The 17,841-nt window shown below is 34.6% G+C and overlaps 1 protein-coding gene across 14 annotated transcripts in view; it reads right to left on the reverse strand.

The window, feature by feature from the left end:
- Positions 1–17,841, reverse strand: part of NAALADL2 (N-acetylated alpha-linked acidic dipeptidase like 2) — a 1,449,120-nt gene that overhangs the window by 165,990 nt on the left and 1,265,289 nt on the right. For all 14 annotated transcript variants that reach the window (XM_054246909.2, XM_054246903.2, XM_054246907.2 and 11 more), the window contains one exon: positions 2,469–2,564. In XM_054246909.2, the coding sequence (XP_054102884.1) occupies positions 2,469–2,564 (96 nt within the window). The remainder of the gene's footprint in view (positions 1–2,468; positions 2,565–17,841) is intronic.

The raw sequence follows: 17,841 nt of genomic DNA on the forward strand, positions 1-17,841 counted from the left end.
CTGAGTTGAAAAGCCTAGCATTTTCTCTGGCCGAGGATTTCACATGCTAGACACCATCATTTTATCATATGTCTCATGTCAACATTGGCTCAAATTATCCCTTCCACAGAAATCCTTGATTTTACTGATTGCCATAAAAGCAGAACAAAATGGAGAAAAAAAATAACTATTTCATTGCCCTAAAATTCTCTAATGCTTTGCTTAAAAATAAATAAACACAGACTCTGAAAATCTAGAATATGTGAACAAATTTATATATATGAATTCACTCTATATGAATTCATTTAAATATATATATTCATATATATGTACAGGAATGTATACGAGTTCATAAAAATATATATTCACTCATGAAAGTTTATATGTGTGTCTGTGTGTTTTATATATATATAATATCTCTAAGTATTATAAATATATCATATGTTTATGAATGTATACAAATTATTTACACTATATATTGATTAATGTATGTTTCTGTGTGTGTGTGTGTGTGTGTAGTGTGTGTGTGTAAACTCTCCAAGTATTAAAAATACAGCTATGATTTTGAATACTAAGGAGGTGTTATGGGGCCACTTCTATTCTGTTACATTTAAAAAAAAAGGATAATCAAGGGAGGAATATATTAAAAACTAAATAAAGGAACTGGGATAGGCTTCGTGTTGGATGATTTTGCCAAACATCATAAATGTATAGCTAAGATTTAGATATTCTGAGCTTAGAATAATTTTAAGTAAAATGTAATTCAATCTCCTCTTATTTTAAAGGTTTGAAAAAAAAATAAATTCACACAGCTCTTCAGTTTCAAAGACAGACACAGGCTCTCATCTTTGTATTCTGAGCTCATTCTATTGACATTCACTCAGTTCACTTTACTATAGTTCCTCTTTATAAAAGAAAAAAACAGCTTTGTAAAATTTTACTAATATTTAAAAATGATGTAATATAGGTAACCTACTATCATATCTTAGCCCAGTCTGTTATAAATGTGCTCACATACTTATATTAGTCCACAATTAGACAATATATAACACAAAGCCTATTTTATAGAAAAAAGTCTATATTATTATTTGTATAAATTTATGGGGTACAAGTGCAATTTTTTTAAAAGATCTCATAGCGATTTGGTTAGGGGATTTAGAGACATTATCTCTACATGTTTATGTGTGTGTATATACACATACACATATATGTGCATATACATATATATGTATGTGTGTGTATATGGATTGTTTTAATGGTATAATTAAAGTACAATTTTGTTGCATAACTAGATCTCATAGTGGTTTGGTTAGGGCATTTAGAGTTATTCTCTACATGTTTATGTGTGTGTGTGTATATATATATACACACACATATATACATGTGTTTATACATATATATGTGTGTGTGTATATATATACATACATATATACATATATATATATGGATAATTTTAATGGCACTAAAATGCCAATATTCTCTACAAAGTCTATCCCCAAAAAACAGGTGAAAACAGGTTAAATATATATTTAGTAAACGTAAAACTCTATACAATGCCATGTGATGTTAGAAACATTAAATCGATTTGTTCCATACTGTAAAACTTAATTTTCTTCATACAACTAACTTACCACTATAAAAATACAGACATTTCACAACATATGATGGGGTTACATCCATGTTAAGCTGAATATACATTTTGAAAATTAATTTAACACAGCAAACATACTGCACATCATATCTCAGCCCAGCCTATTTTAAGTGTGTTCAGACACTTATATTAGCCTACAATTGGACAAAATCTAACACAAAACCTATCTGATAAAAAAAAGAAGTCTTGAACATCTCACATAATTTGTTGAATACTGCTCCAAAAGTGAAGAACAAAATGGTTGTATGGGTACTTGATCTAGGATTTCTACTAAATGCATAGTGCTTTTGAACAACCATAAAGTCAAAAAATAGAAAGTTGAACCATTACAAGTTGGGGGACATCTGTATGTTAAAAATATATGTATGATTCCCATACTGCAAAAGCCTCTCTTAATATAAATGCGGTCTTTCTCATTTTAAAAGGTAGGCTTTTTTTTCCTGCAACTAAAAAGCACCAGGAACAAGTATTGTAACTATTTAAACAAACTATTGAAGACAGAAAAGTTCAATGGTCCATTTTGTATTTCCTATAATCTAAAGTGAAGAGGTATATTTGAGACTGTTATACAACTCTACTCTCAGATTAAGGGAAATAATTCATTGTTTTATTAAAAAATGATTTGCAGTACAAATGATCAGTTATGCGTCTGCATGACCTTGAACAAATTGTTTATTTATTCTTTAGTAAAATAATAGAATATTCTAAAATCCTTTCTCACATATTCTAGAAATGAAAATATATGGATTTTTCTTGATTGGTTATGTTCCTTTACTCCATCTACCAGTAAAAAAGAACACATATTCCCCACCTACTTATGAATGCAGTTCTCCCCTACCTTAGTAATGGTTTCATGAAGTTTGAAAAACGGATCCATTTCTTCAACTGTTGTTGATTGTGTAGAAAAAAGGGCCTCAGAGAGAAAACTTGGACCCTGTGGCAAATCCAAAAAGAAACATTTAAAACTCTTAAAGGATTTTGTTTTTCAAGTATTTATTGGATTTTCTTTAAAGATTAAAAAGGATTCTAAATTCCTTAAGGTTTCTGTTGATTGCTGGATTTCATTCTCCTGATCTAATTACACATCACAGAATATTTATAAATTAAAATCAGTAGATTTCTATAACTCTTAACATTACATGTATTTACCAAAAAAAAATATTTTCTTACAAAATAATTGACATTTTTTTTCAAATGCAGACTTATCTGTAGACATCTTGACCATAAAAACCCATTTCTGATATCCCTTCTCTACTTTATATATTGTATGTTTTACAAACTGGAGGAATGAAATGTTTTGATAAACATGATTACCTAGAAATGCCAAGACAGAGAGAGCATGATATTTTAGATACTGCCAAACTAACTTCAAAACAATAGTAATATAAATTTTTGGTAGAGCTGCCACATGGCTTCATATGTTGCCAATAAAGTTCATAGATTCTATCAACTCTAGTGTTCACATGGTTGAAATGTATCAGAGACACTTTAATTCATATTGTACTTTCAAATGAAGACAAGTTTCAGAATGAAAGAAGATATGGGATGCAGATAATGTTACTATCCAAAATGATATTGTTGGAGTTACCAATTTCATATCATCATGATATGAAATGATTATTGCTTACAATATAAATGTAGCTCTCTTTTTTTTGAAAACCTAAAGAAAACAGGTTATTTATGTAGAGCACAGAAGACTTGGGATACAATATATGTGTACAAATAGATAGATGACAGAGACAGATGATAGATACATAGGTGATAGATAGATAGATAGAATAGATGATAGATAAATGGGTATGTAGATAAGTAAATAGACAATTTTCTGAAGAGTTTCACAAGTAAGACCCATTTAACCCAATGTATGCCAACAATGATTGCAGTGAGGTAACAAGTTTATGCTGAATTTTTTAGAACCATTTATTATAGCAATCCAACAGCATTACAGAGTACTTAGGGATATATCAATAATGAGAGAGAAAGATAAAATGATGTCGTTTACAGACCTTGAAATTATACAGATAAAGATTTAAGCCAATGTCATTCCATTTCCCTATATGTGAAATAGTTCTGTGACAAGGTGACTATGAATCAACCAAGTGGCATATGTATTAAAACTTTTTTGTCACAAGTTTTGCGTTTCTTCCCTCATTTTGCCCACCAATATAAAACTAATTTATTAGAAACTCTGCCCAGTTCCAACCAGTATTTCACTTTGTATGACTCACTGAAAAAATTCATAAAACTTGGACTTTAAAATCTCATAAATGCCCTTTCTTAATTTCCCCATTTTGAGGATCTGGTAATACTCAGTGTCACAAGTTGAATTGTCTTCTTCAAAAAATTTGTTAGGTTATTGTCAAAAATACATATCATAATTAAGTACTAGGGGTTAGGACTTCAAAAATATGTTTAAATTCTAACCCCCAGTACTTCAGAATGTGACCTTATTCAGAAATAGGCCATTGCAGATATAACTAGTTGAGCTACAATAAGATCACACTGGAGTATCATGGGTCTCTAAACTAATGTGACTGGTGTCCTTGCAAAAAGGGGAGACAGACATACACACAGGGAGAACACCCATGGGAACCTAAAGTCAGAAATTCAGGTCTTATGTCTGCAAGGCAAAAACGCCAAAGACCGAGAGTAAACCACCAGAATCTAGTCAAGAGGCATGGGATAGATTCTCTCTCACAGCCCTTAGAAGGAACCCACTCTGACAAAACTTGGAAAAGTGAGACAACGAACAAATAAAGCAACCTCCTTGTTGTTTAAGTGACTCAGTTTGTGGTGCTTTGTTACAGAAGCCCTAACAAACTAATGCCCTCTGTCAAGGTGGTATTCTCTCTTCATACAAAGGCCTGCCAAACTTAATTTTGGTTACCAATAAGGATTTCCAGGGAGGTGTTTTAGGCAGTCAGCATAGACATAGGTTAAAATTTTAGTTTTACTACTAAACAATCTGAAGTATTTTTCTCTCTAAAGGAATAGTTACCTTATCTAAGAAATTTGGATAATAATATTTTCTTTAGTGTGGTGATATAAACAGTCCAATGCCTATCACATAGGAGACATTATGTTAATGGAATTTTAATGTTGATAAAAAATAAATAACACAGGCAGACAGATCATGAAATCAGGAGATCAAGACCATCCTGGACAACATGGTGAAACCCTGTCTCTCTTAATATACAAGAACACCCCCCAAAAAATTAATCAGGTGTGGTGGTGTATGCCTGTAGTCCCAGCTACTTGGGAGGGCTGAGGCAGGAGAATCACTTGAACATGGGAGCTGGAGGTTGCAGTGAGCCAAGATCGTGCCACTGCACTCCAGCCTGGGTGACAGACAGAGACTCCATCTCAAAAATAAATACATAAATAAATAAATATTATAATGATGGTGTGGCAGGGTAGGAATAATGGTAACTGATATGGTTTGGCTGTGTCCCCACCCAAATCTCATCTTGAATTGTAGCTCCCATAATCCCCACCTATTGTGGGAGGGACCTGGTGGAGATAATTGAATCATGGAGGCAGTTTCCCCCATCCTGTTCTCACGATAGTGAGTTAGTTCTCATGAGATCTGATGGTTTTATAAAGGGCTTCCTCCCTCACTGGGAACTCACACTTCTTCTCCTTGCTGCCATGTGAAGAAGGACATGTTCACTTTCCCTTCTGCCATGATTATAAGTTTGCTGGAGCTTCCCAAGCCATGCAGAACTGTGAGTCAATTAAACCGTTTTCATTTATAAATTACCCAGTCTGGTGCATGTCTTCACAGCAGCGTGAGAACAGACTAATACAGTACTATAAGCAACAAAGGCTTGTCAAGGATATCATACAGAAGGTGCCTGATTATTTTAGAATACTGAACGAAAGGAAATCCATAGTCCTATGAGAAACAGTAAGCAGTTTGCATTTAGTTATGTTTATTTTTTCAAATAGAGACAACTTGGAATCTACTTTAATGAGAGTTTGCCATGAACAATTTGCTGCATTCATTTTCATTTAATAATTAATATTTGAAATCCTTAAAAGTTTGCCTCATAAGTAGTTTCAAATAAACTTTCTAAGTAGTTTTGTCTGACTTGTTTATTAGGAGAAAGAAAACTTCATGAATAGTCCAGAGATAAAATAGCAAGCCTCAAACTGAAAGATCCCTTAAGGATATAAGTTAGGAGCCATAATTAACAATACTTCTATTGAACTTTCAATTATTCAGTGGCAGATCATATTAATTTAAATTATAAATATGTTCTTTATTCTCCAATGTGATCCCTTTCTTTCTTTTACTTCTTCACTTATCTCTTGACACAACATTCATTGTTTTTAGTGGTTCATTTATTTTATTATTTAAAGAATACTGGGTTAACACTGCTGTATGCCAGGTGCGGCACGACATGCAGGATGTGGTCCTTCATCTCACAGAGTTTAATCTAATGGGATTTGGACACATAAAAATCAAATATCACTTCCTTTCAAAATATTAAAACAACACACTCCTCTTTTTCATATACATGTGAATATAACAATTGTGTTTAATAAACAGGTACTTATATAGCCTAATGCAACAACTAAGAAAAATATTAAAAATAAGAACATGTGCTTTATGAAAGTCTTTCATTGCTATTATATTGACTATAAATCATGCCCGTTTAATAATATTTTAAATCTGTGGATGGAAAAATGAAAGTAAAGCAATATATAACAATTTAGAAAGTGCTTTTGTGAAGAAAAATTTATTGATATATCAAAATGAAGCAATTCTTAAGTCAAGATATGGAAACCTGAATACTGAATGTCTGCCACTGGAAGATCATAGCAAGAATATTACAGAGGAAAAGATATCAATAATTTTATCAAGGATATGGTTTAAAAATCAGTTTTGTCTTCCACAGTCCCTAACTTATTTGTCATTGGTGTAGATTTAACAATATTTAGCACACATTCGTCTTTCAACTCTTTTGCCTGAACTCCACAGTGTGACTTTCTTGGTGTTTCATTTGTATATTACTTTCTACCTGTAACTTTATTTTATTTTTGAATATTTATGTTGTTTCAAGGCATTCTACCCTCAATCTTCTCATTTTCTCAGGCTCTGTAGGTAGATTTACCTGCTTTTCTAGTTTCACCTATCAACTTCAGATTCATAGCACTCAAACCATTATCTCATCCTGATCCCTGTTTAGAGTTCATCATTTCCACTTATCTAGGGGACCCCTGAGACACATCCACTTGTTAAGTTCCATTCTTCTTTTATAGAATAAATATATTTTAAAAAATTGTAATCTGAATATTTGAATGCTTCTCTAAATATTTCATTAAGTTAAATGTTTACACACACACACATACACATACACATATATATTTTATTGTACTTTAGGTTCTTGGGCACATGTGCAGATCATGCATGATGGTTGCATAGGTACACACATGGCAATGTGATTTGCCCCCCCGCCACCTACATCTGGCATTTCTCTCCATGTTATCCCTCCCTGACCTCCTCACCCCCCTTGTCATCCCCCTACAGATCCTAGTGCTTGATGCTTCCCTCCCTGTGTCCATGTGTTCTCATTGTTCAACATCCGCCTATGAGTGAGAACATTCAGTGTTTGATTTTCTGTTCATGTGTCAGTTTGCTGAGAATGATGGTTTCCAGATTCATCCATGCCCCTACAAAGGACATGAACTTATCATTTTTTATGGCTGCATGGTATTCCATGGTGTATATGTGCCACATTTTTTTTCCAGTTCTGTGAAGAAGGTCCTTGGTAGCTTGATGGGGATAGCATTGAATGTATAAATTACTTTGGGCATTATGGCTATTTTCAGGATATTGATTCTTCCTAACCATGAGCATGAAATGTTTCTCCATCTGTTTGCATCCTCTTATTTACTTGAGCAATGGTTTGTAGTTCTCCCTGAAGAGGTCCTTCACATCCTTTGTTAGTTATATTCCTAGGTATTTTATTCTCTTTGCAGCAATTGTGAATGGGAGTTTGCTCATGATTTGGCTCTCTTTAAGCCAGTTATTGGTGTATAGAAATGTTTGATTTCTGCACATTGATTTTGTATCCTGAGACTTTGCTGAACTTGCTTATCAGTTTAAGGAGATTTTGGGCTGAGATGATAGGGTCTTTTATTTTTTATTTTATTTTATTTTATTTTTTGCCAATCAGTTTGAGCTAATGAGGTTGCTCAGGTTAGCCTTGAACTGATGACCTCGCCTTCGCGAGCGCCATGAGCTCCGGCAGGAGCCACTTTGGACCCCGGGGTCTTTTAAATATACAATTATGTCATCTGCAAATAGAGACAATTTGACTTCCTCTTTTCCTAATTGAATACATTTTTCTTTCTTGCCCAATTGCTCTGGCTAGAACTTCCAATACTATATTAAATAGGAGTGGTGAAACAGAGCATCCTTGTCTAGTGCCAGATTTCAAAAGGAATGCTTCTAGTTTTTGCACATTCACTATGATATTGGCTATAGGTTTGTCATAAATAGCTTTTATTATTTTGAGATATATTCCTTCGATACCTAGTTTATTGAGAGTTTTTAGCATAAAGGGCTGATGAATTTTGTCAAAGGCCTTCTATGCATCTACTGAGGTAATCATGTGGTTTTTGTCTTTGGTTCTGTTTATGTGGTGGATTAGGTTTATAGACTTGCGGAAGTTGAACCAGTCTTGCATCCCTGGAATGAAGCCTTAAAATTTAATTAATTTAGAAATTATAGAAATATGAGTGTTTAGGGCAGAAAATATAAAATATTTGAGGTGAGATATTTGTGAGACATTTAAAAAAAGTCATCTAGATGGTGTGTGACTATATTGGTTTAAAGTTCAAGACCAAATTCTGAACTAGAGATATAACAATAATTTGAGAAACATTTACATGTTAATTAGTTAAAATGTAATGTAAAACACATGTACAGCTGGAAATACACTAAGTATGGAACAGATCTCTTAGTGGCAACATCTCTGAGTGGTACCAATACTTAAAAGGTGGGAAGATAAAAGCAAAACTAATAAAGATGTTATAGATGGAATTGTCAGAAAAGTGTATGGAGAAGTATGTAAGTGTTATTTCATGGGAGTCAAAAAGTAGAGAATGGGAATAAATAATCAACACAGAAAGGAAAGCAAGAAAATACAATAAGATGAAGGGGAAAATTATCCATTAGAGGTGACATTTCAGAGATACCTGATTTCTTTTGTCAGAGAATTTTCTGTGGAGTTGTTGAGAACAGGATATGGAATAAAATCAGGTAAAGAGTAAATATGAAGAGAAGTGAGACATCAACTATAAAGTACATTATTCTTTCTAGAAATTAAGATAATCTTGAGAAGTTAAAAAATAAATTATTAGCTAAACAAACGCAAAGAATCAACAAAAAGTGCATTCCTTATGTTTAAGATGACATTGACATGGACATATTTTTAATGCTAGAGAAACCATCCAGAAGAGAAGAGATTTTCAAAATACAAAAATAACAATATGTGGGATAAATTACTGGGTCATAGTCTTCAGGAAAAGGAATTCAAAGTTCATAAAGTTACCCAGAAAAGCAATTGTAAGTAGATGAACCAATAGAAACAAAGACATTAAAATGAGCAGCACCAATATTTCCTTAAGAAATGGGAAGATAAAAGCAAAACTCATGAAGAAGTTATAGATGGAGCTGTGAGAAAAGTGTATGGAGAAGTGTGTGTGTTATTCACTGTATTCCCACCTGAGGGAGTACAGTGTTAGCACATACATGGAGGTGAAGAAAAGATTTCAGGGTCATGTTAATTAAGTTTTAGAGTAGAGTGAGTTAACTAAACTTCAAATCACAACCACACCAAAATGAACCCTTCTGCATATTTTTCAGAAATAGTAATTTAAAATATTTTGTGCATGTAGGGTTAGTAGAGATTTAACTGAACAATAACAATGCCTTCGCTTTAGTTGGCACTCAATGATACACGGCCTGGAATGAGTAGAATAATTATACTGCTTTCCATGTATCAGCACTGGGCTAAGTGCTCTCCATATGTCCCCTAGTTTAATCAACAGATAGACCTATCAGACGAAAACTATTGTTACTCCCTCTTTACAAATGAGAGCCAATGAGTTCCAGCAGTAGCCCAAGATCATACTATGAATAAATGATAGTCCTAGGGTTTATTTGAATCTACAGCCCATACTTTCATTCCTAAATCAGGAAACCTCTCTTGGCCGAAGTTAATAATAGACCAAGATACTTGTGTTAATGTTAACAAGGATCATTTAATGCACCTTTTGTTCTAATTTCCTCCAAGACTTCATCTACTCTCCATATGCAGCAAAAACACTATGTGCAGTTTAAATGATATCATCAAAGTCTCCCCTGCTTAGACTAAATAAAATTAAATCTAAAAAGTCCCATAGGCACTTCTCACATTGCAATATTCTTCTTTCTGCAATCAGAGGGCATATACATCAATACTTAAATTTAATATATGAAATTAAAACACTTGCAAGCAAGCTTAGAGTGGCACTGACATTCATAACACTCAAAGTAATTAAACCCATAATTTTTGAAGATGACATTCTCATAACTATCCAAAGTAAAACAGACCCAAGGTAATACAGAGTTTAAACAGAAGTGTAACCATCCCAGGGTCAAATGTGGAACAATATTAGCATATTGCTTTCTGAATACACTCATTTTAATGTTACATTGTTCAGGTCCTAGGAAAGTTTACAGTATTAGCTTTATTCAAAGTATTCAAGGCACTCTGTACTTCTATCGATATTGATTTAGTATCCTTGTTTTACACCTGGAAGAGATACTAGAAATATTAATTCCATCCAAATATACAAAGTAAAACATGCAAAAACCCAAATGATTAAATAATTCTACAATGTCACAAAATAGTTGTTAGAAACTCGGTGCTAGAAATCAACTCTGTGGTACACATATGTGTCTGCGCTTCCTAAACATTTTGCCATTTCTTGAAGTGGGTGTAATTAATTGTAATGCAAATCTTAAAAATGTGAATCATTTCAATTAATCCACATATGTTTTCAGTCTTATGGTTCTTATATGCCAATAAAATACTTCCACTGGATGCAGTGTTCATATTTTTGGCTTTCTTCAAGCTAATCTCTGATGTATTTTGCCTTAATCACTGAAGGTGTTCTTATCCTATCTATTATATATACCATGTATTATTAGCTAAGTAATTTATGTTTATTTAATTTTTGTTATGTCACACTTTCTAGTCAGATCAGAAAGTTGGAAAAGCATAAGGACCACCACAAAGAAACAATAAAAGGTTCACTTATCAGAGCATTTCACAAATTAAGGTGTTTTATAATAAATGCTTTTAATTAATAATTTGAAGGTAAATAATTGAATTACTATACAGCACCAAGCTATTAAGCTTTCTTAATAAATATTAAATGTTCCGTGCAGTAAAATAAGTGATTAGTATTTGTTAATGATTCCAAATCAGTGCTGTCATTCTAAATAGAAGAATACGTCTAGTAATGTCTGGCCTAAAGATTAGGAAAGTGAGGAGGAACTCTGAAAAGGTTGGTTGTAGTAACAGGTTGACTTAAGAAAATGACTGAGGTCATGTCCAAGATGCTATTTATCAGCCCCACAAATTCTAAGATCTCATAGCACTAACTATAAAGAGTTTATTATTCACTCTACATATGAGTCACAGAGGGATCTCTTTTTACATCCTCTCCCTTTAACTTTATTGAGAATTCTGTATTGTTTTTGTTTGTTTACTTCCAGCAAAAGAAGAGGGCGAGGCAAACAACTTGTTTGTACCTAACACAGTGCAAGTGACCAATGCAGCGTGGCTTCACATCAGGAAAGAAAGAAAAACAATTAATATTCATTGTGCTTTTCTTTTTTTCACATACCCCTGAAGAGAGCTCTCTGAAGCCTAGATACCCCTGAGTTTATGCCTCAAAAAACAAACAGAAAAACCAAAAACCAAAAAACCAACTATCAGGTTATAAGCTAGAAAGATGCCCGAGAACGCAGGAGCATTCTTGTTTTGCTCTCCGTACCGATATCACCAATGGCCCTGCACCCTCTGTTCATCCCCTGAGGCTTTATGGCAGATTCTGACTCCTTCCTTGACTATTCCAGATTCCGGTGGCTCTAAATATTCTTTAGTTCTAGCTGCGTAACTCTTATTTCTGCTTTATTCTTCACATGGCCTTCTCTTCTATGTGCCATCTCTTCTCCATGAGAAACACTTGCCATTGGATTTTGAGCCCACCTAGTTATCTCAACATCCTTAATTTAATTGCATTTGCACATATCTTCTTTTCCATATAAGTTCACATTCACAGGTTCCAGGATCAGTTTAGGATCCACCATTTAACACACCCCATGCCTTCAGTAAAATTTCCATACTAAGCTTGGAAGAGTGCTTCTAAGAGCAGACCTCGAGATTTTAATTCCAGTTGAGACATTTGCCTTGCTTATCCTCTTTTCAGGACTAACTATAAAATGGAAGTATTTGACATTTACTAAAGAACCTTTAGGTAAGGCACAAATGAAAGCTGTATTAAGTAAATAGTTATGGGTGAGCTACAAATAATTTTTTTTCCAGATTTGGATGGAGTTTACCTGGATACATGATTGTCAAAAGATAATCTAACTTAAAACTTAAGATTTGTTCATTTCTATGTATAAATTATACCTCAAAGTAAAAGAACCTTTCTATGGGACATTTCTATTATCCTAAAGAGATCCTTCTTGCCCTTCTTTTTAGGTCTGTTTTAATTAAGTTCTGTTTTATTTCAGATATTGGTAATTTTTATCTGCTCTCCTCTGCATCTGTTTAAGATTATTAAAAATCTTGGCTGTTGTCTTCTTAGTCCCATAATTTCTTAAAATTTTCTCAGTGTTTTAAGGTTTTATGTGATGCTTTAACATACATTGTTTTTTTAATTTTAATTTTTATTCATATGTAGTATGTGCCCATATGTATGGGGAACATGAGTTATGGGATACAGGTACCGTCACAACTATTTAAGATAAGTAAACTGTTGTTAATCACTCGCGCTTTATGCATAAGAATACTGAAATTCAGAGGCCTTATCTGACTAGATTCTGCTAGTAAGTGGCAGAATCTGGATTAGAATTCACATCTTCCTCGTCAATTTACTGCTCCTTACTCTCCATAACCCTGCAAGTCGAGTGCCAGATAAAGCCAGGTTGTCAGTCAGTTCCAGATAATACAGAGAACCCTACAGAAACTGCAAAACAAAAATAAGAAGTGCTCAAGCCTGTGAAACTAAACTGAATGAAATAGGGTTCATTTCAAGATTTTAAAGTTCATGATAAAATTATTCACATATATCAATTAAATGATTGTTGCGCTGTTTTGCAGCACTTGTTGGATGAATAAAACTGCAGAATTCTTTTGCTTCCCTTTATGGTTTCTCTACAGTTCCCAAGGAGTAACTAAATGAGCATTACATAGAAATGCTTTTTTATTAATGAAATCAGTGAAGTCTCTTTTAGTAGCTACAGAAAAGGGGGGTAAAGGATATGTGCAGTTCCAAAGAAAACCATTTTATTAATTTGATAAGTGTTAACTAATACATATTAGAAAATTTCAGGAATTTAGAAAATAAATGTATGTATACTACTACTGTTATCCTTTAATTCTTCTGACATTGCAAATGAAAATAAGTCCTTAAAATGTTGGTATGTGGGAGCAATAACAGAGACTAAAACAAAGACAAGAAGCTATTACCTAGAGAACTATGAGTTCAATAATAGCAATTCCTGTAGCTAGAAAGTACTGAGTGCCTATGTACGGTACTGTCAGGCAGTGTGTATTTAGGTGCAGCTGTCCTTTGAGATCCTTGGGAAATTTGCCCTAGAATTCCCATGGATGCCAAAACTCACAGATGCTCAACTCCCTTATATAAAATGGTATAGTATTTGCACATAATGTACACACATACTTATAGATAGATATAGATATAGATATAATTTTTTTTTCAGACAGTGTCTTGCTCTATTTCCCAACTGGAGTGCAGAGATGGGATCTTGGCTCACTGCAACCTCTGCCTCCTGGGTTCAAGCAGTTCTCCTGCTTCAGCCTCCTGAATAGCTGGGATTGCAGAGGTGTGCCACCACATGCTCTTTCAAAAAAGATGAAAATTCTGACCCCCGTTAGTCAGTTAAAAGTGAGTACTGATCCTGCCAGTTTTCAAGACTCAGGGCAGGCTTGCTGAGGAGGACTTTGTCAACCCTCTATCACCACTGGGGCGGTTGGGAATGTTGGTTTTGTTCCAACCCAGTTTCACTTCATGGAGGTCTAGCCATCAGGTGGGATCAGAATAAGGTCCCGAGGCAATTGAAGGTATCTGACCAAAGCTACACCTTGGCATTACTTCAGGGTTCCTGGATGCCCATCAGGGTGTCAGCACTAGGACCTCCAGTCTTTCCTATCACATTTTCGTTCTTTCTTGTATGGCTGTCATGGCTCCTGTGTGTTCTTACATACAATGTTAAGGGTGTTGTTGCAAACCACAGAGACAATATAACTGGGTAGAAAGTTTACTTGGCTCCGTCATCATGGGTGTAATTCAGAACAACGTGCTTTCTGTCTATTCTTAGAAGCAAGGAGAATATAACGATTGAGAGTTTTCTTTCCCCGGTTGAAGAAACCCATTAGCATAAGGCAAGAGGCTATTTCACCCAGGCACCTTCTCTTCTCTGCATTCAAGCTGTTTTATTCCCACTATGTTAAGAATCAACATAGTCCTAAACATACTAGAAGAAGCTTTTGTATGCAATGGAATATGTGCATATATATATATATTCTTTTTTTTTTTTTTTCCTTTCTTGTTCGTCTATGTCTCCAGTTTCTAGGATTCCGGTATTTGGTTTTTTGTTTTGTTTTGTTTTTTGATTTTGCTTTTGTCTGAGGAGACTCTGGTTCCACAACCTCACCTTAGCATTCTGCTTGTCATAGGGAAGCAGTGGAGGTGATGCTCCACCAGTTGTTGGCTACAATTTAGCAAGAGCCACCTGGGATTAATTTAATGGGTCCATACGCCCTTCTGAGGCACCTTTTTGTTCCAAATTCTATTCCAAGCTTTGGTTTGAAGCCCTGAAATAAAATTAGATCTGAGGGACCCAGAGGCAGGTGACAGCAGAAGGTTAGGGTATGGCACAGGTGAGCATGAGTATCCCTTGCCAACTCAGCTTTCCCACTTCATGGGTGGAGAACTTGTTCGCACCCATGGTATAGATATGCTAAATACTACTTAGTAGAATGCCACAACGCTCTCAACATTCAAAAATAATCTGATCATAAAAGATGTATTATAATTTAAGCTAGAGCTTCTAAACATTTTCAAGCAAAGTATCATTCAAAAATAAATACTAAATATCTAGATTGTTTTAGAGACTCTGGCATGCCAGGCCAAGAGTGGTGGCTCACACTTGTAATCTTAGCACTTTGGGAGGCTGAGGTGGGCGGATTGCTAGGTCAGGAGTTCAAGACCCGCCTGGCCAACATGGTGAAACCCAGTCTCTACTAAAAATACAAAAAATAGCCAAGTGTGGTGGCATGCACCTATAATCCCAGCTACTCAGGAGACTGAGGCAGGAAAATTGCTTGAACCCAGGAGGCAGAGGTTGCAGTGAACTGAGCCAAGATTGTTGCCCCACTACATTCCAGCCTGGGTGACAGAGCAAGAGTTCATCTTGGGGAAAAAGACAGAGAGATTCTGGCATGCCTACTTTGTGGGAGCAGAGTATTGTGGGGTATTTTATATCTCTTGAGAATCGCTGATATGTAAAAGGTATATGTTTATCTACAGATATTCCTCAAGGTAAAGAGAATATCTATAGATAGATATATCCTAATGTATAGGAGATTATGTCAATCCTTGTATTCTGTAGTATGAATTGAAAAAATATTTTATGAATCATTAATAATAGCAAATGCTAATAAAATACATTGTAATATTAGCTCAATTAACCCTCAGAAAATTCTGTAAGTAAATGTTATTATTATTCCAATTGTATAGACAAAGAAACTAAGGCACAATGAGTTTGAATATCTTGCCCAAGCTGTAAAACCAGGAAATAAATATAGGCATTATCTTTGCTCTTAACCATTTTGAAATACATTGTCTACAATACAGATAATAGCCAATGAAACATATGAATGATTTCATATCAATGTAGTCAGATGTTCTGGATAAATTATGTATTTTTACTCCTGCTAAATTATAATGTAGTACAGCATTTATTTATACATTTTTGAGAATCATCTCATGAGAAAAAATAAAACTTCTGTTCATTTCATTTAAATTTCATACATGAATAAAATATACTACCATGCGCAATGTTGTAATTTAAAATCTGTGCTTGCCCATTCTTCAGTAATTTTAAATCCAGGCACTATTTTATCCTATTTCGATTTTTAAGACAAAACATATGAAACTATTTTGGATCATTTCACTAACTAGGAAGTAGGTATCTTCATTTTACATGAAGTTTGGACTGCTTAGTAAAGGAATAAGTAGTGTAACATCAAGTCATTAAGTAGTTAACTGAGGCCTTTTTTTCTCTTTAACTTGTCTTCTTTATTTCTTCTCTTTTTTTAGACAGAACTTCGCTCTTCTTGCCCAGACTGGGGTGAAATGGTGCAATCTCGGCTCACCACAACCTCTGCCTCCGGGGTTCAAGCGATTCTCCTGCCTCAGCCTCCTGAGGAGCTGGGATTACAGGCATGCATCACCATGCCTGGCTAATTTTGTACTTTTAGTAGGGAAGGGGTTTCTCCATGTTGGTCAGGCTGGTCTTGAACTCCCGACCTCAGGTGATCTGCTCGCCTTGGCCTCCCAAAATGCTGGGATTAGAGGTGTGAGGTACTATGCCTGGCTCTAACTTGTCTTCTTTCTTTGGGGAGATAGATGTTCTGCATATCAGACACACCAATAGACGATTCTACAATTATTTAACACCCAGTCACCTAAGTTCTGGAGGAGGGTCCAGGAGGGGTCATTTTGGAGGAGGGAAAGACACTCTGAAGGCTCATTGTAAGTGATTCGGCTCTAACTGACAGATCCTGGCTATCCCTGGGGTAAAGGTGCAACACCCAACGTCATGGTAACACAATGAATGACATTATTAATACACAATTATATTTTATATATCATTGAGAATGCAGAACTTTCACAAATAAATTGCAAGATAGAAAGAGTAAAAATGATATTCTCAGATTTGGGATGGTGAAGAGGAGAAATTGTCTCAATCATAAGGAATCCAAACTTTACTGTAGTTTTAGTGTGAATAAAATCTCGTGTCTTTGGTAAGGCCTCAAGTCATAACAACAGCATTTCTTTGAGGTCAGAGCCTGTTAGCCTCTTGAAAAGCTTTCCGTTAAACACTAAGTCAGTGCTTTTCTCAGGGCTGTATTTAATCAACTGTGAAAGAAATGGGGGATTTAAAGGTCTTAAAGTTAAAGGCAAAAGAATCTAAACATCAGGTTAAGAAGAAACAAATACATTGGTCAAATCCTGAGAGAGAGATATTATTGCTCTTCAGAGTCCTTTGGCTCGGAATAGGAAGAGAGTACCTTATAGTCATCACCTCATGTTTCATGGTCTGGGTGAAAATACCCAGGGAAATGAAACCAGGAACAGTAGTTTATCTGAAATTTTATCACTTACTGTTACTTACTGTTATTTGAAAATATTTTTGTCAAATATTAAGCCCAATATAGATAAAACTGCAGAAATAAACACACACACACACACACACACACTATTGTCCTTCCCTCTTCTCCTCCTGTAGCCCACCCCATGGGACTTCATTTGGCAACATATGAATGACTTCATATTAATACAGTTAGATGTTCCTGGATAAATTATGTATGTATTTCTATTCCTGCTAATACTTACCAAAGGATAAATGCAAGTCCTTATTTTTCTATATATTCTAGGGAGTACAGATAGATTTAATTTCAAAGACTAAGAATGATTTCTGGAATTTCTGGAATGTAGGGCACTGTTTTCCTTTAGCTAAATCCATTTATTTTCATCATTCTTTTCATTTATTCATTTGAAAATCAATAAAGGCAGTAAATTAATTCTGCAATTCACTAAAGCAAAAATTCCATTTAATTGAATGAACAGAAAGCCACTATTTTAGCCCCAGTGGATAAAACATGTATGGCTTA

This window comes from Callithrix jacchus, chromosome 17 (assembly GCF_049354715.1).
Source record: "Callithrix jacchus isolate 240 chromosome 17, calJac240_pri, whole genome shotgun sequence".
NCBI lineage: Eukaryota > Metazoa > Chordata > Mammalia > Primates > Cebidae > Callithrix > Callithrix jacchus.